This window comes from Echiichthys vipera (assembly GCF_963691815.1).
Source record: "Echiichthys vipera genome assembly, chromosome: 3".
Lineage (NCBI taxonomy): Eukaryota > Metazoa > Chordata > Actinopteri > Perciformes > Trachinidae > Echiichthys > Echiichthys vipera.
In genome coordinates, this window is record NC_139828.1 from 3,877,738 (window position 1) to 3,901,591 (window position 23,854).

Sequence of the window (23,854 nt, forward strand, 5' to 3'; positions counted from 1 at the left end):
TGAGTGTGGTTTATTTGCTGTTCTCTTAACGTGCTTTTATTTTGTGAGATCTAACCGGAAGTAGTAGTAGTAGTAGTAATGGGGGGGGGGGTGTTGGTAGTGGACAGGGCTGCAGACCAGGTTGAAATCTCCCAGTCGAGGGTCCAGCCCTGCAGCTCAAACATGGCGGGACGAGGTGGGGTGGACGTGATGCGTTCAGGGTCCGGGTCTGCATCATCTGCTGCAGCCGCTGACCCCGCGTCTTTAGCGGTGTCCGAGGAGCAGAGACCGGGGACGAAGAGGAGGAGAGGCTTTAGTCTGAGCAGGATCAAGTCCCGCAACAAACCGCAGCATCAGCGGCAGCAGCAGCATCCCCAGCCCGCCGCAAACAACAACAACATGCCGTTCATGCTCCACTGCCAGATCCGGGAGATCAAACACATCTGCGGCAACTGTCGCGGAGCAGAGCCGCCGGACGGTGAGAGGACCCGGGGGAGCGGGGAGGAGGTGGTGCGGGTTGTGCTTTGACTTTTCTGGGTTCAAGTTGTTGTCGTTTCTCGGTGGCCGCTCCCTGCAGCATACAGGGGGGAGGGACCTGCTCCCCGGCCCCGGGAGCAGCTCCCCGGCCCCGGGAGCAGCTCCCCGGCCCCGGGAGCAGCTCCCCGGCCCCGGGAGCAGCTCAGGTCCGCCCTGACCGTTACCGGGCTGTGAATGAAGGTTACCGGGCTGCTATTGAACGTTACCGGGCTGCGATTGAACGTTACCGGGCTGTGAATGAACGTTACCGGGCTGTGAATGAACGTTACCGGGCTGTGAATGAACGTCACCGGGCTGTGAATGAACGTTACCGGGCTGTTATTGAACGTTACCGGGCTGCGAATGAACGTTACCGGGCTGTTAATGAACGTTACCGGCTGTTAATGAACGTTACCGGGCTGCGATTGAATGTTACCGGGCTGCGATTGAACGTTACCGGGCTGCGAATGAACTACCGGGCTGCGAATGAACGTTACCGGGCTGCGAATGAACGTTTCCGGGCTGCGAATGAATGTTACCTGGCTGCGATTGAACGTTACCGGGCTGCGATTGAACGTTACCGGGCTGCGAATGAATGTTACCGGGCTGCGAATGAACGTTACCGGGCTGTGATTGAACGTTACCGGGCTGTGATTGAACGTTACCTGGCTGTAATTGAACGTTACAGGGCTGTGATTGAACGTTACCGGGCTGTAATTGAACGTTACCGGGCTGTGATTGAACGTTACCGGGCTGTAATTGAACGTTACCGGGCTGTAATTGAACGTTACCGGGCTGTGATTGAACGTTACCGGGCTGTGATTGAACGTTACCTGGCTGTAATTGAACGTTACAGGGCTGTGATTGAACGTTACCGGGCTGTGATTGAACGTTACCGGGCTGTGATTGAATGGGCATATCCTGATACAATGATGTCAACTACATTGATAATAACAAGCCTAAATAACTCTTTTAAATTCTGAAATCAATGTTTTTATAATTTTTGATGAAATTAAATAGAAATGCAAGAAGCTTTAATACCTACCCCCTATTTATGGCCACGCGCTTTCCATTGGTACCAAGATGGAGTCTCTACGACGTTCCTATCAAAAGTTATGGCCTATTTAAAATAGGGTTAAGGTTTAGGATTAGGGTTAGGTTTAGGATTAGGGTTGGGGCTAGGGTTAGGGTTAGGGTTTAGGGTTAGGGTTAGGGTTAGGGTTTAGGAGTTAATTTTTGTTTAGAGACTTGAAACTTGGGCTACCCCCCTATTTCGTGGTCTCCGAACGCACTCGTGCTAGTTTCGTTGCGATCGGACGTCGGGAACCCTTTGATCTTAAACAATTGTGTGCCTATTTTTTCCCCCTTAGGTGCTCATTTGTTGAGACTTTGCCTACCCCCCTATTTATGGCCCTGCGCTTTCCATTGGTACCAAGATGGAGTCTCTACGACGTTCCTATCAAAAGTTATGGCCTATTTAAAATAGGGTTAAGATTTGAGATTAGGGTTAGGGTTAGGGTTTAGGGATTAGGGTTAGGGTTAGGGTTTAGGATTAGGGTTAGGGTTTAGGAGTTAACTTTGGTTTAGAGACTTGAAACTTGGGCTACCCCCCCTATTTCGTGGTCTCCGAACGCACTCGTGCTAGTTTCGTTGTGATCGGACGTCGGGAACCCTTTGATCTTAAACAATTGTGTGCCTATTTTTTTTTCCTTAGGTGCTCATTTGTTGAGACTTTGCCTACCCCCCTATTTATGGCCCTGCGCTTTCCATTGGTACCAAGATGGAGTCTCTACGAGGTTCCTATCAAAAGTTATGGCCTATTTAAAATAGGGCTAAGGTGTGAGATTAGGGTTAGGGTTAGGGTTTAGGATTAGGGTTAGGGTTGGGGCTAGGGTTAGGGTTTAGGATTAGGGTTAGGGTTTAGGAGTTAACTTTGGTTTAGAGACTTGAAACTTGGGCTACCCCCCCTATTTCCTGGTCTCCAAGCGCACTCGTGCTAGTTTCGTTGCGATCAGACGTCGGGAACCCTTTGATCTTAAACAATTGTGTGCCTATTTTTTTTTCCTTAGGTGCTCATTTGTTGAGACTTCGCCTACCCCCCTATTTATGGCCCTGCGCTTTCCATTGGTACCAAGATGGAGTCTCTACGACGTTCCTATCAAAAGTTATGGCCTATTTAAAATAGGGCTAAGGTTTGAGATTAGGGTTAGGGTTGGGGCTAGGGTTAGGGTTAGGGTTAGGGTTTAGGATTAGGGTTAGGGTTAGGGTTAGGGTTTAGGAGTTAATCTTGGTTTAGAGACTTGAAACTTGGGCTACCCCCCCTATTTCGTGGTCTCCGAACGCACTCGTGCTAGTTTTGTTGCGATCGGACGTCGGGAACACTTTGATCTTAAACAATTGTGTGCCTATTTTTTTTTCCCTTAGGTGCTCATTTGTTGAGACTTTGCCCACCCCCCTATTTATGGCCCTGCGCTTTCCATTGGTACCAAGATGGAGTCTCTACGACGTTCCTATCAAAAGTTATGGCCTATTTAAAATAGGGCTAAGGTGTGAGATTAGGGTTAGGGTTTAGGATTAGGGTTAGGGTTGGGGCTAGGGTTAGGGTTTAGGATTAGGGTTAGGGTTTAGGAGTTAACTTTGGTTTAGAGACTTGAAACTTGGGCTACCCCCCCTATTTCGTGGTCTCCGAGCGCACTCGTGCTAGTTTCGTTGCGATCGGACGTCGGGAACCCTTTGATCTTAAACAATTGTGTGCCTATTTTTTTTTCCTTAGGTGCTCATTTGTTGAGACTTCGCCTACCCCCCTAATTATGGACACGCGCTTTCCATTGGTACCAAGATGGAGTCTCTACGACGTTCCTATCAAAAGTTATGGCCTATTTAAAATAGGGTTAAGGTTGGAGATTAGGGTTAGGGTTGGGGTTAGGGTTAGGGTTTAGGATTAGGGTTAGGGTTAGGGTTAGGGTTTAGGAGTTAATCTTGGTTTAGAGACTTGAAACTTGGGCTACCCCCCCCTATTTCGTGGTCTCCGAACGCACTCGTGCTAGTTTCGTTGCGATCGGACGTCATGAACCCTTTGATCTTAAACAATTGTGTGGCTATTTTTTTTTCCTTAGGTGCTCATTTGTTGAGACTTTGCCCACCCCCCTATTTATGGCCCTGCGCTTTCCATCGGTACCAAGATGGAGTCTCTACGACGTTCCTATCAAAAGTTATGGCCTATTTAAAATAGGGCTAAGGTTTGAGATTAGGGTTAGGGTTTAGGATTAGGGTTAGGGTTTAGGATTAGGGTTAGGGTTGGGGCTAGGGTTAGGGTTTAGGGTTAGGGTTAGGGTTTAGGAGTTAACTTTGGTTTAGAGACTTGAAACTTGGGCTACCCCCCCTATTTCGTGGTCTCCGAACGCACTCGTGCTAGTTTCGTTGCAATCGGACGTCGGGAACCCTTTGATCTTAAACAATTGTGTGCCTATTTTTTTTTCCCTTAGGTGCTCATTTGTTGAGACTTTGCCCACCCCCCTATTTATGGCCCTGCGCTTTCCATTGGTACCAAGATGGAGTCTCTACGACGTTCCTATCAAAAGTTATGGCCTATTTAAAATAGGGCTAAGGTTTGAGATTAGGGTTAGGGTTAGGGTTTAGGATTAGGGTTAGGGTTAGGGTTAGGGTTTAGGAGTTAATCTTGGTTTAGAGACTTGAAACTTGGGCTACCCCCCCTATTTCGTGGTCTCCGAACGCACTCGTGCTAGTTTCGTTGCAATCGGACGTCGGGAACACTTTGATCTTAAACAATTGTGTGGCTATTTTTTTTTCCTTAGGTGCTCATTTGTTGAGACTTTGCCTACCCCCCTATTTATGGCCCTGCGCTTTCCATTGGTACCAAGATGGAGTCTCTACGACGTTCCTATCAAAAGTTATGGCCTATTTAAAATAGGGCTAAGGTTTGAGATTAGGGTTAGGGTTGGGGCTAGGGTTAGGGTTAGGGTTGGGGTAGGGTTAGGGTTTAGGATTAGGGTTAGGGTTTAGGAGTTCATTTTGGTTTAGAGACTTGAAACTTGGGCTACCCCCCCTATTTCGTGGTCTCCGAACGCACTCGTGCTAGTTTCGTTGCGATCGGACGTCATGAACCCTTTGATCTTAAACAATTGTGTGGCTATTTTTTTTTCCTTAGGTGCTCATTTGTTGAGACTTTGCCCACCCCCCTATTTATGGCCCTGCGCTTTCCATCGGTACCAAGATGGAGTCTCTACGACGTTCCTATCAAAAGTTATGGCCTATTTAAAATAGGGCTAAGGTTTGAGATTAGGGTTAGGGTTTAGGATTAGGGTTAGGGTTTAGGATTAGGGTTAGGGTTGGGGCTAGGGTTAGGGTTTAGGGTTAGGGTTAGGGTTTAGGAGTTAACTTTGGTTTAGAGACTTGAAACTTGGGCTACCCCCCCTATTTCGTGGTCTCCGAACGCACTCGTGCTAGTTTCGTTGCAATCGGACGTCGGGAACCCTTTGATCTTAAACAATTGTGTGCCTATTTTTTTTTCCCTTAGGTGCTCATTTGTTGAGACTTTGCCCACCCCCCTATTTATGGCCCTGCGCTTTCCATTGGTACCAAGATGGAGTCTCTACGACGTTCCTATCAAAAGTTATGGCCTATTTAAAATAGGGCTAAGGTTTGAGATTAGGGTTAGGGTTAGGGTTTAGGATTAGGGTTAGGGTTAGGGTTAGGGTTTAGGAGTTAATCTTGGTTTAGAGACTTGAAACTTGGGCTACCCCCCCTATTTCGTGGTCTCCGAACGCACTCGTGCTAGTTTCGTTGCAATCGGACGTCGGGAACACTTTGATCTTAAACAATTGTGTGCCTATTTTTTTTTCCCTTAGGTGCTCATTTGTTGAGACTTTGCCTACCCCCCTATTTATGGCCCTGCGCTTTCCATTGGTACCAAGATGGAGTCTCTACGACGTTCCTATCAAAAGTTATGGCCTATTTAAAATAGGGCTAAGGTTTGAGATTAGGGTTAGGGTTGGGGCTAGGGTTAGGGTTAGGGTTGGGGTAGGGTTAGGGTTTAGGATTAGGGTTAGGGTTTAGGAGTTCATTTTGGTTTAGAGACTTGAAACTTGGGCTACCCCCCCTATTTCGTGGTCTCCGAACGCACTCGTGCTAGTTTCGTTGCGATCGGACGTCGGGAACACTTTGATCTTAAACAATTGTGTGCCTATTTTTTTTTCCCTTAGGTGCTCATTTGTTGAGACTTTGCCCACCCCCCTATTTATGGCCCTGCGCTTTCCATTGGTACCAAGATGGAGTCTCTACGACGTTCCTATCAAAAGTTATGGCCTATTTAAAATAGGGCTAAGGTGTGAGATTAGGGTTAGGGTTAGGGTTTAGGATTAGGGTTAGGGTTAGGGTTAGGGTTTAGGAGTTAATCTTGGTTTAGAGACTTGAAACTTGGGCTACCCCCCCTTTTTCGTGGTCTCCGAACGCACTCGTGCTAGTTTCGTTGCGATCGGACGTCGGGAACCCTTTGATCTTGAACAATTGTGTGCCTATTTTTTTTTCCTTAGGTGCTCATTTGTTGAGACTTCGCCTACCCCCCTAATTATGGCCACGCGCTTTCCATTGGTACCAAGATGGAGTCTCTACGACGTTCCTATCAAAAGTTATGGCCTATTTAAAATAGGGCTAAGGTGTGAGATTAGGGTTAGGGTTTAGGATTAGGGTTAGGGTTGGGGCTAGGGTTAGGGTTTAGGATTAGGGTTAGGGTTTAGGAGTTAACTTTGGTTTAGAGACTTGAAACTTGGGCTACCCCCCCTATTTCGTGGTCTCCGAGCGCACTCGTGCTAGTTTCGTTGCGATCGGACGTCGGGAACCCTTTGATCTTAAACAATTGTGTGCCTATTTTTTTTTCCTTAGGTGCTCATTTGTTGAGACTTCGCCTACCCCCCTAATTATGGCCACGCGCTTTCCATTGGTACCAAGATGGAGTCTCTACGACGTTCCTATCAAAAGTTATGGCCTATTTAAAATAGGGTTAAGGTTTGAGATTAGGGTTAGGGTTGGGGTTAGGGTTAGGGTTTAGGATTAGGGCTAGGGTTAGGGTTAGGGTTTAGGAGTTAATCTTGGTTTAGAGACTTGAAACTTGGGCTACCCCCCCTATTTCGTGGTCTCCGAACGCACTCGTGCTAGTTTCGTTGCGATCGGACGTCGGGAACACTTTGATCTTAAACAATTGTGTGCCTATTTTTTTTTCCCTTAGGTGCTCATTTGTTGAGACTTTGCCTACCCCCCTATTTATGGCCCTGCGCTTTCCATTGGTACCAAGATGGAGTCTCTACAACGTTCCTATCAAAAGTTATGGCCTATTTAAAATAGGGCTAAGGTGTGAGATTAGGTTTAGGATTAGGGTTAGGGTTTAGGAGTTAATCTTGGTTTAGAGACTTGAAACTTGGGCTACCCCCCCCCTATTTCGTGGTCTCCGAACGCACTCCTCCTAGTTTCGTTGCGATCGGACGTCGGGAACCCTTTGATCTTAAACAATTGTGTGCCGATTTTTTTTTCCTTAGGTGCTCATTTGTTGAGACTTTGCCTACCCCCCTAATTATGGCCACACACTTTCCATTGGTACCAAGATGGAGTCTCTACGACGTTCCTATCAAAAGTTATGGCCTATTTAAAATAGGGCTAAGGTTTGAGATTAGGGTTAGGGTTAGGGTTAGGGTTTAGGGTTAGGGTTAGGGTTTAGGATTAGGGTTAGGGTTTAGGAGTTAATTTTGCTTTAGAGACTTGAAACTTGGGCTACCCCCCCTATTTTGTGGGCTCCGAACGCACTCGTGCTAGTTTCGTTGCGATCGGACGTCGGGAACCGTTTGATCTTAAACAATTATGTGCCTATTTTTTTTTCCTTAGGTGCTCATTTGTTGAGACTTCGCCTACCCCCCTAATTATGACCACACACTTTCCATTGGTACCAAGATGGAGTCTCTACGACGTTCCTATCAAAAGTTATGGCCTATTTAAAATAGGGCTAAGGTGTGAGATTAGGGTTAGGGTTTAGGATTAGGGTTAGGGTTGGGGCTAGGGTTAGGGTTTAGGATTAGGGTTAGGGTTTAGGAGTTAACTTTGGTTTAGAGACTTGAAACTTGGGCTACCCCCCCTATTTCGTGGTCTCCGAGCGCACTCGTGCTAGTTTCGTTGCGATCGGACGTCGGGAACCCTTTGATCTTAAACAATTGTGTGCCTATTTTTTTTTCCTTAGGTGCTCATTTGTTGAGACTTTGCCTACCCCCCTAATTATGGCCACACACTTTCCATTGGTACCAAGATGGAGTCTCTACGACGTTCCTATCAAAAGTTATGGCCTATTTAAAATAGGGCTAAGGTTTGAGATTAGGGTTAGGGTTTAGGATTAGGGTTAGGGTTTAGGATTAGGGTTAGGGTTTAGGATTAGGGTTAGGGTTTAGGGTTAGGGTTAGGGTTTAGGAGTTAATTTTGGTTTAGACACTTGAAACTTGGGCTACCCCCCCTATTTCGTGGTCTCTGAACGCACTCATGCTAGTTTCGTTGTGATCGGACGTCGGGAACACTTTGATCTTAAACAATTGTGTGCCTATTTTTTTTCCCTTAGGTGCTCATTTGTTGAGACTTCGCCTACCCCCCTATTTATGGCCCTGCGCTTTCCATTGGTACCAAGATGGAGTCTGTAAGACGTTCCTATCAAAAGTTATGGCCTATTTAAAATAGGGTTAAGGTTTGAGGCCATAAACAACATTTATTAATTGACAAGTTGATTTCATTGGAAAATCTATTGAACTGTTTCCTCCCACGGATCAATACACACACACACGCACACACACGCAGAAGACTGATGCTTAATATTTATTACATGGTCGACCCAAAGCCCGACCCTAGTATTAATCGATGAACACTAAAAACAACAACAACAAATGGACCAAGAGCCTGGATGAGTCAGCTGATGCGGAGCGCAGCTTCAGCGTCTCTCGTCCGCCCGCTCTGAGCTCGTTGTCGGGGTGAGTCAGTGTTTCGAGGCATCGGCGGTAAGAAAACAGTCCCCGGGTCTGACTGAAAGAATGTCACCCTGCAGCGCCAGAGTCTGAGCCCTCTGACTCACCGCTGGGGGGGTCCGACAACAGCAGCGAGGGGGGCTCTTGTTTACGGAGATAAAAGATGAGTCATGACCCCACAAAAAACCACGATGTAATCACCTGCATCTCCTCCTGACCTGTGAAAAGACCCACTTCATTAGTTCGAGAGAAGCTTTTCCCTTATTTGTTATGAGGTTTCCGTGAGCTGTCTGATTCTCCCCGGGGTGTTACAGGAGGAGGGGGCGTGGAGAGGGGTTGGGGTTACAGGGTCTGGATGTTGTTGTTGTTGTTGAAGGGGCTCTTGGTGGTGCTGCAGATTTGAAACGACAGTACTCTTGTACAGAGGCCTCGAGGCTGACATCTCCTCCTGTCTGCAGCTGCTTGGTGCTTCACAGGGTTCGGTTCTTCCCTTCCCTGCCGCTGTCTGACAAACTGTCTGTCCAGCTTCGGTTTGTGCTTAATGTTTCCTTGGTTCGTCTACTTTACACTTTTCTATACTTAGAAGTGGGAACACGTTTGGTCAGCGCGCGTACGTAGCCACCACTGAAGTCATGTTTAGTCCCATTTCTCTTGTTTTTATTGTTTGTTTGTTGTAAGCCTCGTTTCCACCAGGCGGTCCGGTTCAATTCTGTTCAGTTTAGTTCGTTACACACTTGAACGGTTTATCTTGTTACTTTTTTAAAAGTTGTAGATGGCACCAATAGAAGCGCTGTTTTTGATGAATTTTCATCGACCAAATCTGCAGTAAACACTCCACCTCCACATCACACCAACGTGAACCTTTCACCGCCATTGTTTTAAATGTCCGCGCATGGTCCCTCCTTCTTTTTTCTACGTCCCAACAGGTGCACAGGAAATGGCGATAGAACCGCCGTAGGCGCGCTCGTGCTCGTACACGTGCAAACGTGCTTTACTAAAGCCCACCTCTCCCAAACGGACCGTGGACGGCGACTAGACGCGTTACGGTTGCACTCACACTGGTCAAACAAACCAGACTTTAGCCGTAAAACGTGCTTGGGCACGGTACGGATGGACAGTGTGTGTGCGCCCTTGAAGGTGAAACTCGAAACACTGCAGTCCGTTGATTTGCTGAAGAGTTTCTGCTGCAACAACAACAATAAATAAACATGCGGTATATGAACAGTAAATATCATAAATAAGGTGCTAAACCAAATGTACACAGTGGTAGAAATGCAATGCAATACTGCAACAACAGTATGTTAACCTTTTATAAAGTATGTTTCCCTTTGGCTCTTTTTTATTTTAGAAGTAGTAATGATGTTTCTAGATTTGCACGGGTCCTTGTTGGTGTTTTAATAACATACAGGTGAGGGGGCGGGGGCGTCCTGTATGGAGATTTGGTCAGGAGCTGCTTGCCGTGGTGTTTGAACCTGCCAATCTCTGTCACCTCTGATCAGCTTTGTCCGGGTTTTCACGTGCTTGTCTTCTTCTGTAGTAGATCATTCTGTGCATCTGTGCGTCCATCCACCACCGCCGTCTGCTAAATGTCGGCTTCCTGTTTTATTTGTTCATCGCCTCTGGCTCAGGCCCCGCGCCGTCGATCCGCAGAGTCCGCCTCGTACAGCAGGATGTTATTATGTGTAAGGGCAAAGGTGTAATTTCAGATGAGAGACTGGAGCACGCTGTTACAGAAACGGCCTCTGGCGTGATGGCTTTCAAACAGCTCTCCGTGGGGACAAGAGCTCCAGCTCAGAGTCAGACAGCGAGTGGAAAAAGCGGAGGAGGAGGGAAACATCTGAAATGTTTTTGTTTAGTTGTTTAAAAGTCGACATGTTTTGTGGATATTCACTGTAACTCGTCCTGTTTATGTTCTAATACCTTATCCGTGTGTAATTCCTCCCCACCCTGCGCCTTTTCTTCACGTGTGCCTCAGTGACGCGTCCCTCTGCGGGCGTTCCCGCCTCGTCTAACTGTGATTTAAGAGGATAAACGTGACAGGTCTTGATTGTGCACGGCCCCCTTGGAGAATGCGTCCCTTGACATTTGAATTACAGAAGTGATCATCGGTTTTCCATAACTGTGGATTTAAGAAGCCCAGTATCACAGTAATAAATATGCAGGATGATTACTGGATATATACTTTCTACCTTCTAGAGTAAAATGACATTATTCCGTCCTATAAATCTTTTTAACCCATCACTAACGTGGAAAAACTAATTGTAGCTAAAAGATTAAAGCATTTTCAGTGAGAGTAGATTTCTACCCTCTGTCGTTAACGACGTGCGACGAGGGAAATTTATAGGCGTGTTGGATTGATTTCATGTGACAAATGAGGAGCACAGCCCGTGGGTCATCTGTCGGCCAATAGCAGCTGGAAACTGGCCCCGGCATAACCCCGCAGCAGCGTGAGCTAAGCCCAGGAGGGGCCGTGCAAGGGCAACTGGCCTGGACATGCAGCAGGAGGACATCTTGGACTATGGGGCGATTCCGGTCCTGGAGGGCCACTGTCCTGCATGTGTTAGGTTTCTCCCTACCCTAACACACCTGAGTCTAACACACCCGAGTCTAACACACCTGAGTCTAACACACCTGAGTCTAACACACCTGAGTCTAACAATAATCAAATTATAACGAGCTTCAGCTGCTTGATAACGAGCAGATCATTAGACTCAGGTGTGTTGGAGCAGAGAGAAACCTGAAACATGCAGGACAGTGGCTCTCCAGGACCGGCTGCAACTGCTGATTATGATCCAGGGTCAAAAGATAACATCAAATGTCTGTCCCAGTTTCCCAGTGTCCACGGTCATGTCCTCAGATGTCTTGTTTTTTTTCTGTCGAAAACCCGAAGATGTTCAAAAACTGCTCGTGCTTGAGAAGCTGCAACCAGAGAATGCTAAGAAGATAATTGATTATCAGAATAGTTGCTTATTTTCTGTCGTTCTGTCGCCTGATCGATGAATTTTAGCTTATAAAATGTGAAAAAAACTGACGATATATACGTAGTTCTCGTATATTTGAACTCTGCTCATGTCAAAGAAACATCTCCATTCAGTAAGAGTCCAAAGAGTTGTTTCCCTGCTTGTTGACCCCGTTGTTTCCGTTGTGTTTTCCAGCTGAGGAAGTGGAGAGGTTGGCAGCGATGCGCTCTGATTCGCTGGTCCCGGGCACGCACACTCCTCCCATTCGGCGGCGGAGCAAATTCGCCACCCTGGGACGCCTGTTCAAACCCTGGAAATGGAGGAAGAAGAAGAGTGAGAAGTTCAAGCAGACCTCTGCGGGTGAGAAGCACCGTTACACACACAACCCTCCCGTTAACGGCCAGTTTCCCCACCTCTCTGCCTCACACAAGATGAATGTGTGCCTGTAGCACCCGGAGACGGCAGCACTGATGAATGGAGCCGCAGAGCAGGGGGTGATGAAGGGGCTGCAGCAGAGATCTACTCTGTATGATTATGGTTATGTAAGAATTATGGCGAAGCAGCAGGAGGCTTTGTATCGGCTGCTGGTTTCACTGCACTCTGATGCCAACACGTGTTTTAGCTTTACGTGTACAAACTGTACGAAATGATGAACCTGTTACACATTTATGAAAAACCATAAAGAGACAAAGAGTTGATCAGACTCATTTCAATTACTGTCCTCCAGTCCACTCAAGCCTTTTTCAGTAATGAACCCGCTTTGAAGTATTTCTTTCTTCCCCCTAACCAGTGTTAAACATCTTTAGTGTGTAGTTTTATTTTATATTTATATGTTTAATATAAAATGTTGTAAATGAAACTTACATTTACATGTTTATTGTACTCACCTCCCCGTGTCTGCGTGGGTTCTCTCCGGGTTCTCCGGTTTCCTCCCACAGTCCAAAGACGTGCAGGTGTTCGGTTCATTGATGACTCTAAATCACCCGTAGGTGTGAATGGTTGTCTGTCTCCGTGAGTCTCTGTCTCCCATCCTGTCCAGGGTGTACACTTCCGATGTCAGCTGGGATCGGCTCCAGCCCCCCGTGACCCCGACAGGGACAAGAGGCTGAAGATGAATGAATGAATGATCCTATAATTAGTTTAGGAATTAAAGCAGCTCTTCTCTTTCCGGCATTATTACACTTTTCCTTTGTAATCCTAAAATGCTCCTGATAAGCGTACGGCACATTAAAACGTAAAAGAAATCCGCCGGATGTTGAAACTCAAAAATATTCAATTCTCATAGATTTCTGATAAAAGTCTGACCAATCATTTTATTCAGTCCGCATAAAATGAGTTGCGGAGTTTCCTGCCTGTCATCCGTCGATCCAGTTCACTTGCGCCGCTCATGCTGCGTCCCAGTGCCATGGGAAGTCCGAAGTTTCGGACCTCCAACTAGGTAAAGTGCACTGAAATGCCTGTTTAAGTGGAACCTCCTACCAGCGAATTCAGGGTGGGTCGCCCTCAGATTCGATAGTAGGAGGTTCCACTTTGACACGTATTCCAGTGCACTTTGCCTAGTTGGAGGTCCGAAACTTGGGACTTCCCATGGCCCTGGAACGCAGCATTTCTCTCCCATTACACATGTCGGGGTCAGAGGTCAGGCAGGGGGAAGAGGGTGGGTCTGTGGAGGGAACCGCTGTGAGACATGCAAGCAGGGTAAGAATTGCTTGACTTTTGAATGAACACTTTAAAAAGATCTCAGGCGCCACACGTGCTGTGCTGTGCTGTGCTGTGCTGTGCTGTTTGGCTGCAGGCAGAAAGAACCGTTAATGATCCGAGTACTTCTCCCACCGCTGTCTGTGGGAAAATCAAGCAAATTGGCAGTTGTGGCTCATTTCCACAGGTTACATTTGTGTCTCTTGTTTCGAACATTACGACTCAAAGCTGTTAATTACAGCATTTATCAGAGATGCAAACACAACAGCTGTGGACGTGCAGTTGATTGCTAACGTCCACGGCAGCAATAAATTAGCTTAAATGAACTTGACGTACGCACCCAGTGTCTGCGGATGTTGGTACATATGCCTGGATCTCAGCTAGGAAACTGGAATAGAAGAACGTGTTTGAGTTGGACGGAGAAATAGAAGCTGTTGTTGTTGTTGTTTGTCAGCGCGCTGAATGGGTTTTACTTCCTGTCGTCAGTGAGAGACACTTACACACAGCAGAGAGGCTTCCTTACAAGCTGTCCTCCCAGCTGACACTGCAGGCTGCTTCCTCTTTGTATGCTAATAAAACAGGATATACATTTTAACACACACACACACACACACACACACACACACACACACACACACACACACACACACACACACACACACACACACACACACACACACACACACACACACACACACACACACACACACACACACACACACACACACACACACACACACACACACACACACACACACACACACACACACACACACACACACACACACACACACACACAGGTGCATTAAATAACGTGGGAATTCATGGGTTATTGTGGATTTTGATATTTTTATACAGAGAAAGTAAACATAATTTTTTGAAAAATAAAGTATTTTTTATGAGGTTTGGGGGCGTGTAGGACTCACAACAAAAAAAAGAACACAATAACAAAGGTTTTTTTTCAATAAAAACATTAGTTACCGGTGTTTTTCTATGAACTCTGTAAGTTTTACAACCAATGAAGCAAAGTCATGACTGATGCAAGAGAAACTATGATCTTAATAATGAAATAAACCCATTTCCTTTTCTTTTTTCTACATTTTTGTTTATTATTTTGCAAGAATATCGATGAGGAACATCCCCTGTATAAAGCCCGAGAAGGTGTCACATGTGAACGCATATAAACAACTTTAAAAAAGGGGAAATCAACTGAATGTGCGCAGACTTTAAGAGGGAAGAGAACGAAGAAGAAGAAGAATCCTTTGGTCGTTCATTCACCCTCGTGTCTTCTCTGCTCCCTCAGTGTTGGAGAGGAAAATGTCCACTCGCCAGAGCCGAGAGGAGCTCATCAAGAAAGGCGTGCTGAAGGAGGTGTACGAGAAAGGTGAGGGCCAAAGGGGTGAAGGGTCAGACGTGGGACTGAAGCGTAGGATCTTAAAGCGCTGAAATGAGTCGGTACATTTGTTTTACGCGGTTTAGCTACGGTAAAAATACCATCTATAGGTTTTTGGGGCGGCAGGAGCTCAGTCCATAGGTGACTCTGCTGGGAACCGGAGGGTCGCCGGTTGGAGTCCCTGTGTGGACCATGAATAGAGTGTGGACTGGTGGCTGGAGAGGTGCCAGTTCATCTCCTGGGCACTGCAGAGGTGCTGTTGAGCAAGACACCGAACCCCCAACTGCTGTGTAACATAATTAATAATAATAATAGAGTGAAAAAATCAAAAATCGAATTTCCCCGTTGCGGGATTAATAAAGTTCTCCTTCTCCTCCTCCTCCTCCTCTTCTTCCTCCTCTTCTTCCTCCTCCTCCTCCTCCTCCTCCTACTCCTCCTCCTCCTCTTACTACTCCTCCTCCTCCTACTCCTCCTCCTCCTCCTCCTCTTACTCCTCCTACCTCCTCCTCCTACTCCTCCTCCTCCTCCTCTTACTACTCCTCCTCCTCCTCCTCTTACTACTCCTCCTACTCCTCCCTCCTCCTCCTCCTCTTACTACTCCTCCTACTCCTACTCCTCCTCCTCCTCCTCCTCTTACTACTCCTCCTACTCCTACTCCTCCTACTCCTCCTCCTCCTCCTCCTCTTACTCCTCCTACTCCTCCTCCTACTCCTCCTCCTCCTCCTCCTCTCTACTACTCCTCCTACTCCTACTCCTCCTCCTCCTACTCCTCCTCCTCCTCCTCCTCTTACTCCTCCTACTCCTCCTCCTACTCCTCCTCCTCCTCCTCTTACTACTCCTCCTCCTCCTCCTCTTACTACTCCTCCTCCTCCTACTCCTCCTCCTCCTCCTCCTCCTCTTACTACTCCTCCTACTCCTACTCCTCCTCCTCCTCCTCCTCTTCCTCCTCCTCCTCTTCCTCCTCCTCCTCCTTCTACTCTCCTCTTACTACTCCTCCTACTCCTCCTCCTCCTCTTACTCCTACTCCTCCTCCTCCTCCTCCTCCTCTTACTACTCCTCTCCTCCTCCTCCTCTTACTACTACTCCTCCTCCTCCTCCTCTTACTACTCCTCCTCCTCCTCCTCCTCTTACTACTCCTCCTCCTCCTACTCCTCCTCCTCCTCCTCCTCTTACTACTCCTCCTACTCCTACTCCTCCTCCTCCTCCTCCTCTTCCTCCTCCTCCTCCTTCTACTCCTCCTCTTACTACTCCTCCTACTCCTCCTCCTCCTCTTACTCCTACTCCTCCTCCTCCTCCTCCTCCTCTTACTACTCCTCCTCCTCCTCCTCCTCTTACTACTACTCCTCCTCCTCCTCCTCCTCCTCTTACTCCTCCTACTCCTCCTCCTCCTCCTCCTCCTACTCCTCCTCCTCCTCCTCTTACTACTCCTCCTACTCCTCCTCCTCTTACTACTCCTCCTACTCCTCCTCCTCCTCTTACTCCTACTCCTCCTCCTCCTCTTACTCCTACTCCTCCTCCTCCTCCTCCTCTTACTACTCCTCCTCCTCCTCCTCTTACTACTCCTCCTCCTCCTCCTACTCCTCCTCGACCATTTGCTTGCTTTTCCCATCGTTTCCTTGCTACTATGGACGCGCAATATTATTAATAATATTATTTAGCAGCAACAAAACGTCTCATATAAGAAGCTGGAACCTGAGTTCAGTTCAATTTGATTTACAGCGCCGATTCATAACAACAGTGATCTCAGGACGCGTAACACAAGGATCATTTGCTTTAATTATTAATTGATTATAAACTGATGATGGTTGTTTTTCAATCAGCTTTTTGTTTCCGCACGACTTTCTTCTGCCTTCTTTTTTTCTTTATTTATTGTATAACAAAACCAAATCTCGCTATTTTTGACTCCTGTCTGTCTCGACTCTTCCTCCGGCTCTTCTTTTTCTGCTCCGCGCCCTCCGTCCGTTCAGACGGCTCATCCCCGGCTGTCCGCGAGGAGGTGAGATGGAGAACGGCTCCAGCCTGTCAGAGTCTGAAGGTACTGAGATGATGGAAGGAGCCGCTGCGGCTGGAGGTAGGCAGCAGAGCCTCAGCACCGTCGTCGCCTCATCTCTCGCCTCATATTCTGACATCTGACTGTTTTTCTTCCCCTGTTGTTTCCCCCTCAGGCTCTCTGGAGTTCCAGATGCCAAGTGAGGGCACATGTCCACAAGACTACAGTCAGAAATCCACAAAGAAGTCCACTGTGCATCCAGCTGACGCCGCCGAATCAACGCTCTCCAGACCTCCTACGCTACACAAACAACCTCCTGCGCTACCACCCAAACCCTTTAACAGGCTGCCTAATCACATCGCAGGTAACTTCATCTTCGCGCTCGCTCATAACGGCGTGTGTGACTCGGCGGTCGCACGTCTAATCCTTTCGCTCCCTCCCTCTCCGTGCAGACGGGGCCCCGGTGAAGCTGCCGTGCATGTCCTCAAAGTTATCTCCTCCTCTACCTCCAAAGAAGCTCATGATCTCCATACCCGCGGGGGCCGTGGAGCCCTCTCCCCTCGCCTTTCAGAAGTGCCCTGCTCCCGGCCACGCTCTGCAGTTACGGGGGGCTACCCCTCCACCCCCCCAGCCGAATCATAGAGGAGCTCAACAAGACCCTGGCCCTCACGATGCAGAGGTTTGAGAGGTGAGGATTAGACGGAAAGCTCTGATACAGGGGTCACACTATAATCTATATATGCACGTGTGTATGTGTGAGTGTCCTTTTAAAGTCACGTCACCAAACAACTGTTGTGATGTCTTACACTCCTTTAGGTCTTCGACGACATCCACTTAGGGCGCACTCACACTGTCCTTTCGCACCGGGCCAAAACAGGTTTTTCGGCTAAAGCCTAGTGAGTTTGACCAGTGTGAGTGCAACCGCTCCGGACCGTGCTGCGCCAGCTCAGACGGCCGGTTTGAGAGAGGTGGGCTTTTGTAAAGCGCGTTTGCACATGTACGAGCACGAGGCTCTGACTTAGTTTTATGTGCGCCTGTTGGGACATAGAAGGAAAAAAAAGATCCAAGGTTCACGTTGGTGTGATGCGGAGGTGGAGTGTTTACTGCAGATTTGGTCGATGAAAAGATTCAAAAACAGTCGACAAGACGCACAAAAACTCAGAGGTCTACGGAAAGATCTGTAAACAAAGCCACGCATCGCCATGACGTCATCAATGTGTGTGACGTGTTACGGCGTGATGACGTATAGGCAGCAAGAAGCATTCTCCGAGGCCCAGGTAGTGTGAGTACAAACGGGCCTGGAGGGGGGGACAAGGACCCTAAAGCACGGGGCACGGGACGGAGGCACAGTGTGAGTGCGCCCTTAAATACAGACAGTGGGCAGATTTCAGTCCTCCGATGACTCGATCTCAGTTCATTAATCGCCGGAACATCACAAATGTTCAACTCTGTCGCTTTTATCACCCTGGGCTCTTATTAATGGACGCTCAGTGGTCACACACCCCTCTCTTCCACCAGCTCACGCCTCCACATCCATCAGCATGATCGGTGTCTGGTCTGCACGTTCAGAGGCAGGTCCATGTTAAAGCCTGATGTGCCGTCGCGCAAACACCCGTTTATTTTTACATTTTTCATTTTACACTGTTTTCATTCTGACTGCTTCTCCGACTGAACGACCCCTCGACCCCTGTGGGTTCTGTCCGTTGGTCTGTTTTGACAGTTTACGTCCAGCGTTAGATGACCGGCTCCCGTTCTTCCACACAGCCACTGTTATTTCGCGACTTCACGCGACATTAAACACACCTCTGACCTCTTCTGCCCTTTCCCACCAACCTGCAGCTCCATGATGCACGCCGTTCCCACGATGATGATCGAGTGCGACGACGACAAAGAGAACCTCCCCAACGAGGCGGACTACGAGGACCTGCCCGAGGAAGATGAGGAAGAGGAGGAGGAGGAGGAAGACGACGACGAGGAAGACGAAGATGAGGAGGAAGATGACGACGATACGTTATTTACAAGTAGGCTCGTTGTGTCTTTTATCTGAAATGATTCCAGCTCGTCACGCGGAGACTGAACTCTGAACAGTCGATACTCCAGGCTGCGCGTTATGAGGGAAATCTGCCATAATGATGTCACTCGTGACGAATGAAACAGTCAGTGAAATGTACTCAGTGTCCGTCTTCCTGCTGCTTTCACGTGATTTGTCGTGCAGCCGAACCAGAAATGTCCTCTTGCATCATTTAACCCTCGTCTGCTGTTATTAATTATGATGTACGGTGCGTGCCTGTGTGTGCGGACATGGACTTGGTAAATGGACTTGTACTTATAAAGCGCCTTTCTAGTCTTCTGACCACTCAAGGCACTTTCACAGTGTTTGTCACATTCACCCGTTCACACAGACATTCACACTGATGGCAGTGGACATCTACAGACCATCTAATCTGACCATTCACACCACATTCACACACCCATGTGCAGCACGGGGAGCAATTCAGGGTTCAGTGTCTTGCTCAAGGACACTTCGACATCTGGATCGGGGGGGTGGGGATCGGACGGCCAATCTCTCGAATGGAGGACGACCCACTCTGTCACTGAGCCACAGTCGGACATGGGTTAATGTGTTTCGATGTGGTCGCACAAGCACAGACGACACGGTGTGACAATTTATCATAGATGAGAATTCTTAATCACAAAAGCCTACATATATAAATGTGTGTATATAGTTTAATTTGCACTAGTAATTCATACGTAATACAAAGGGAAAGAGGAAGAGATGTTTGCTGGTGAGAATAAAAACTAAAGATATCTCAGCAGGAAAAAAAGCTGCAGTAATTTATTTAGTTTGACCACTAGGGGGCAGAATAACTCTACAACACGCTGAACATCCCAAAGCCCTGATATATTATCACCATGTAAAGTTATTATGGCTAACGTGCAAACATTTAACAGTCTCATTAGCTGCTAAATGCTGCTCTGTGCTCATCCACTCACCTCTAACTGCGTCTGTTGGCTGCGGTGATGAACTGTACCGGTGTGATCACGTCCGTTTTGCCTCCTCTCCGGTCATCGTAGGCACACTGGCCATGAAGGTGTTACGGAAGGACTCTCTGGCCATCAAGCTGAGCAACCGTCCGTCCAAGAGGGACCTGGAGGACAAAAACATCCTGCCCATGCAGTCGGACCAAGAGAGATTCGAGTCTCGACAGCAAACAGCCACCAAGCTGACCAGGTGATGAACGCACACATACAGGTGCACGTTACTCCACATGTACCCGCAGAGTCCTGTAACCCCTGTTAGCTGTGATAGATGTGACCTGGCTGCTAAAGGGAGCAGATGATGGATGGTGAGTCATGACGGAGGGAGGAGGGAGGAGGAGAGAGAGATTAGAGCTGAGGAGAGGAGGAGACATGAGGATAAGAGGAAGTGGGGTTCAGTACAGTATGTGGTATACAATAATGTTTACCCAAATTATACTAACTAAATAAAATATGTCATCAACTACATCAACAACATATCATATAACTTAACTACTCAAATACACCTCCTCAAAAACCGTTTTCATCATCATCTGTTATTGTTCACTATGTTCTAGATACTGAAAAAAGAGGCACAATGAAGGATTTTCAACATTTTCTTAATAGATTTTTTAGTTTTTACTCATTTAATCACTTAAATATTTGTTTACAGGAGAAAACGTCATAAACAACTCTCCAGAACCGCGTCTCAGTTTGACCGAGAGTCCAAAACCCAAAGAAATGTAAAACACGACCACGTCCCGTTTGGGAGAGGTGGGCTTTTGTAAAGCACGTTTGCACGTGTACGAGCACGAGCGTGCGCACATGCACGAGCACGAGGCCTACGGCGGTTCTGAGGTCATTTCATGTGCGCCTGTTGGGACAAAGAGAAAAGAAGGAGGGACCATGCGCGAGAGTCAGCGCCGGTGTTTTCACAAAATACAACCTCATAACAACTGGATCACATGCACAGTCAGCTTGTCTGCTCAGTCTGTCCACAAGGGTAACATCTCTACCTGCATAAGATTTTGCACAAGTACATTGACGATGATCTGGAAGTACACACGCACGCGCGCGCACGCGCGCACACACACACACAAAAATAATCGTAAATCTATTTCCTGACATAGACACGTCTCTCTCTTCTTAGGCGGTTGAGTCAGCGTCCGACAGCAGAGGAACTGGAACAAAGGAACATACTCAAACGTGAGTAACTTTGCACATGATAAGAGAAATATGTGAGTATTAATAAACCCTGTGTGTGTGTGTGTGTGTGTGTGTGTGTGTGTGTGTGTGTGTGTGTGTGTGTAATCATGCTCTCTTTCTCCTTCCTTCCAGCTCGAAACGATCTGGAGGAGCAGGAGGAGAAGAGGGAGATCAAGAGACATTTGTCCAAAAAGGTGAGACGAGGGTGGAGACGGGGGTGGAGATCCCAGAGTCTGCCCCCGGAAGGAAGGTCCTAACATCTGGATCCAGGCTATTTTTAAGAGATTTATTCAAATTGAAAGGAAATCATAATATAAATATCTGTATGTCGATGCAGTTCTGAGTCTAGAGGCTAAAAAAAAGTTACCTTTCTACTTTAGATCATTCTTTAAATTAAATTGCACATAGAAAAACGTTCAGTTCTGACTCCAGCCAAGAGAAACACCCTGGTTCTTGAGCGTGCACGCTGCAGGGCCGTGAGCCACTGACGCCCCTCCTTCCTTGCCCCCTTTAGCTCAGCCAGAGGCCCACCGTGGAGGAGCTGAGGGAGGCCAAGATCCTGATCCGCTTCAGTGACTACGTGGAGGTGGCCGAGGCGCAGGACTACGACAGGAGAGCAGACAAGCCATGGACTCGACTAACAGCTGCAGATAAGGTCAGTCTCCACAGACACAGAGCCGGTCCAAAGAGGTCCTGGCTAACACTGGACCCACACGGTCACATAGACGTGTACACTGGTTGTGAGTGCGTGTCTCTCTGTGTGTCGCTCAGGCCGCCATCAGGAAGGAGCTGAATGAGTTCAAAAGCACAGAGATGGAGGTGCACGAGTCGAGCCGCCACCTCACCAGGTAAGGCACCGTCCAGGGGAGTGGACACTTAAAAACAGCTTTTTAAGGGTCAAGTCATTCTGCCGTGACTGATTCAGACATATTATATATATTTATTTTATTTTTTCAACATAAATACTATGATTTCTTTGGGGGGAGTCATTTTTTGGGCACACCTTTCTGACTTTTCCTGGAGAAATTCTGCTATGACTGCTTCAGACTACGGCTGATTTAAGCATTTTTTTTTTTACTTTTATTACTTTTCAACATGCTATGGCTGATTTAAACACTTTGACTTATTATATATATTATTTTATTTTTTTGACCAACTATACTATGACATTTTGGGGTGGGCTAAATTTTTGGACACACTTTTCGGACTTTTCCTGACTTTTTTCCATGACTACTTTAGACTACAGCTGATTTAAGCACTTTTTTCACATAATATATTTTGACTTTTATTACTTTTCAACATACGACACTATGGCTTATTTTTGGTGGCTTTTTTGTAATAAAATTTTTAGTTATAAAAAGAACAAAAACTTGTGACAAAGGACCAGTTCAGAACCAGAAACAACAGTTCTAATAAAAAACAAAATGTATTTTTGTACAATAACAGAGCATGAAGTACCAGTGTCTCAACATGCGGCGAGGGAAGTCCTCAGAGCCGAGTCATTTAAACCTGCCATTGGACAGTAATGGTTGTCATGGTGATATACTAGAAAACATATCACAACACATATCTCGGCTCTTCTCACAGCAACCGCCAACTTTCCTGCCGACTCTGCAGCACGCACAGTCGCACACTCACAGTGAAACACAAAACAATTCATGCACACAACTAAGAATAACGTGGAACTGTTTTTCCATCACGTTTCTTGACTTTCTTTGACAAATGATGCCGTGACTGCTTTTGACAGGAACTCTTATGACAGATTTCAGCGTTCTTTGGACATATTTGGACTTTTTTAACAGCGCATACATTTATATTAATGTGTTCCTAACTTCCTATTTTCTTGCTGCAGGTTCCATCGACCATAACACGGATCAGTCAGACCTCAACCATGACGTTACTTCCACACAGAGCCTCAAGTGTTCAGGCTGCTCACCGCGCCCCTCTCCAGCGTCCACTTCACACTGACGGGCTGGACATAAACACGACCTGCGCGCCGCGGGCGTCACAGGAAACAACACTTTTACACGAGTACGAACGGACGAAACGTTCAACTGGCGTCTTCCCCCAGTGGAGATTTCACAGACCTGATATTCAAAAGGGGTTTTTTATTTTCAGACAGTGGTTTGTTTCCTTTGCAGCACTTTTTGTTTTTGAACGAGGCTTTTGGAAGTCAAACAGAGTCTGTGCCAATTTCTAGGATGGGAACAGAAGCAGGTGAAGACGGGACGTTTCCTTGTTTTCTTGCCTTTGACCACGTTCTCACTCGTTCTCACTCTTCCTCACCTGGACTTGCTTCTACTTCCGGCATCTCAACGATCACGCGCTGCTGTATGCAGCTCAATCTTAAGCCAAATGCTCTAAAAATCCTAATCCGTGTCTCAAAAGGCTCTCTGCAGGCCCGTATCAGTACAAATGAACCTCTCCTAACGCATACGCATCAATCAACTAAGCAATAATTAAGATTTTCTCCTCATTCGTCGATCTGTTCTACAGGCTGCGTTCAATCGGTCCAAACTCTTTCCAGACTTCAGATCCCCGTTTTAAACCAAAGCAACTTGACTCGCCGTGGAAGTCGCGGTCTCGAACGCGTCCTGGAGTGACTGCTGTTGAGTTCAGTAACCCACTGTGCCTACAGTGCTGTTTACAGGGATTTCAAAGTTGCCAAATTAACTTAATACACACGATTTCTTCTGTAGACACAGTCAAATGTTGCCGAACTCTCTGCCGAACTACAACAAAGTAGACTTTTTTCGTTCTGTATTTCATTTTTTATTGTTGAAACAAACTTTGGTGGAGCAGAAGATGAAACCTGCCACCTTACTTTGAGTTTGCTATTGTTTACAGTTCATATAAAGTTCACAAATGACCGAATTATTGGGAGCGCTGGTTGATCTGTTGTGTGTTACGACTGTGTCCGAGTGAGCGTGTGCGTGTGTGTGTGTGTGTGTGTGTGTGTGTGTGTGTGTGTGTGTGTGTGTGTGTGTGTGTGTGTGTGTGTGTACAAGTGTCGGTACTATTACTGTCTCTTGTACGTTTAATAATGTTGAGAGAAACACGTTCTCAGAATTATACGACTTGTACA

At 47.1% G+C, this 23,854-nt stretch overlaps 1 protein-coding gene across 1 annotated transcript; it reads left to right on the forward strand.

Annotated features, from left to right (window-relative positions):
* The first annotated feature begins 286 nt into the window (after positions 1 to 286).
* On the forward strand, positions 287 to 23,761 carry phactr1 (phosphatase and actin regulator 1). The gene is given in 15 exon segments (XM_083911103.1): positions 287 to 457; positions 11,660 to 11,824; positions 14,466 to 14,546; positions 16,523 to 16,549; positions 16,552 to 16,626; positions 16,721 to 16,909; positions 16,998 to 17,146; positions 17,148 to 17,233; positions 18,385 to 18,566; positions 19,621 to 19,777; positions 20,714 to 20,769; positions 20,902 to 20,963; positions 21,284 to 21,424; positions 21,541 to 21,617; positions 22,622 to 23,761. Coding segments are annotated over 15 exon segments (1,542 nt in total). The 5' UTR covers positions 287 to 378; the 3' UTR covers positions 22,638 to 23,761.
* Positions 23,762 to 23,854: the final 93 nt, after the last annotated feature.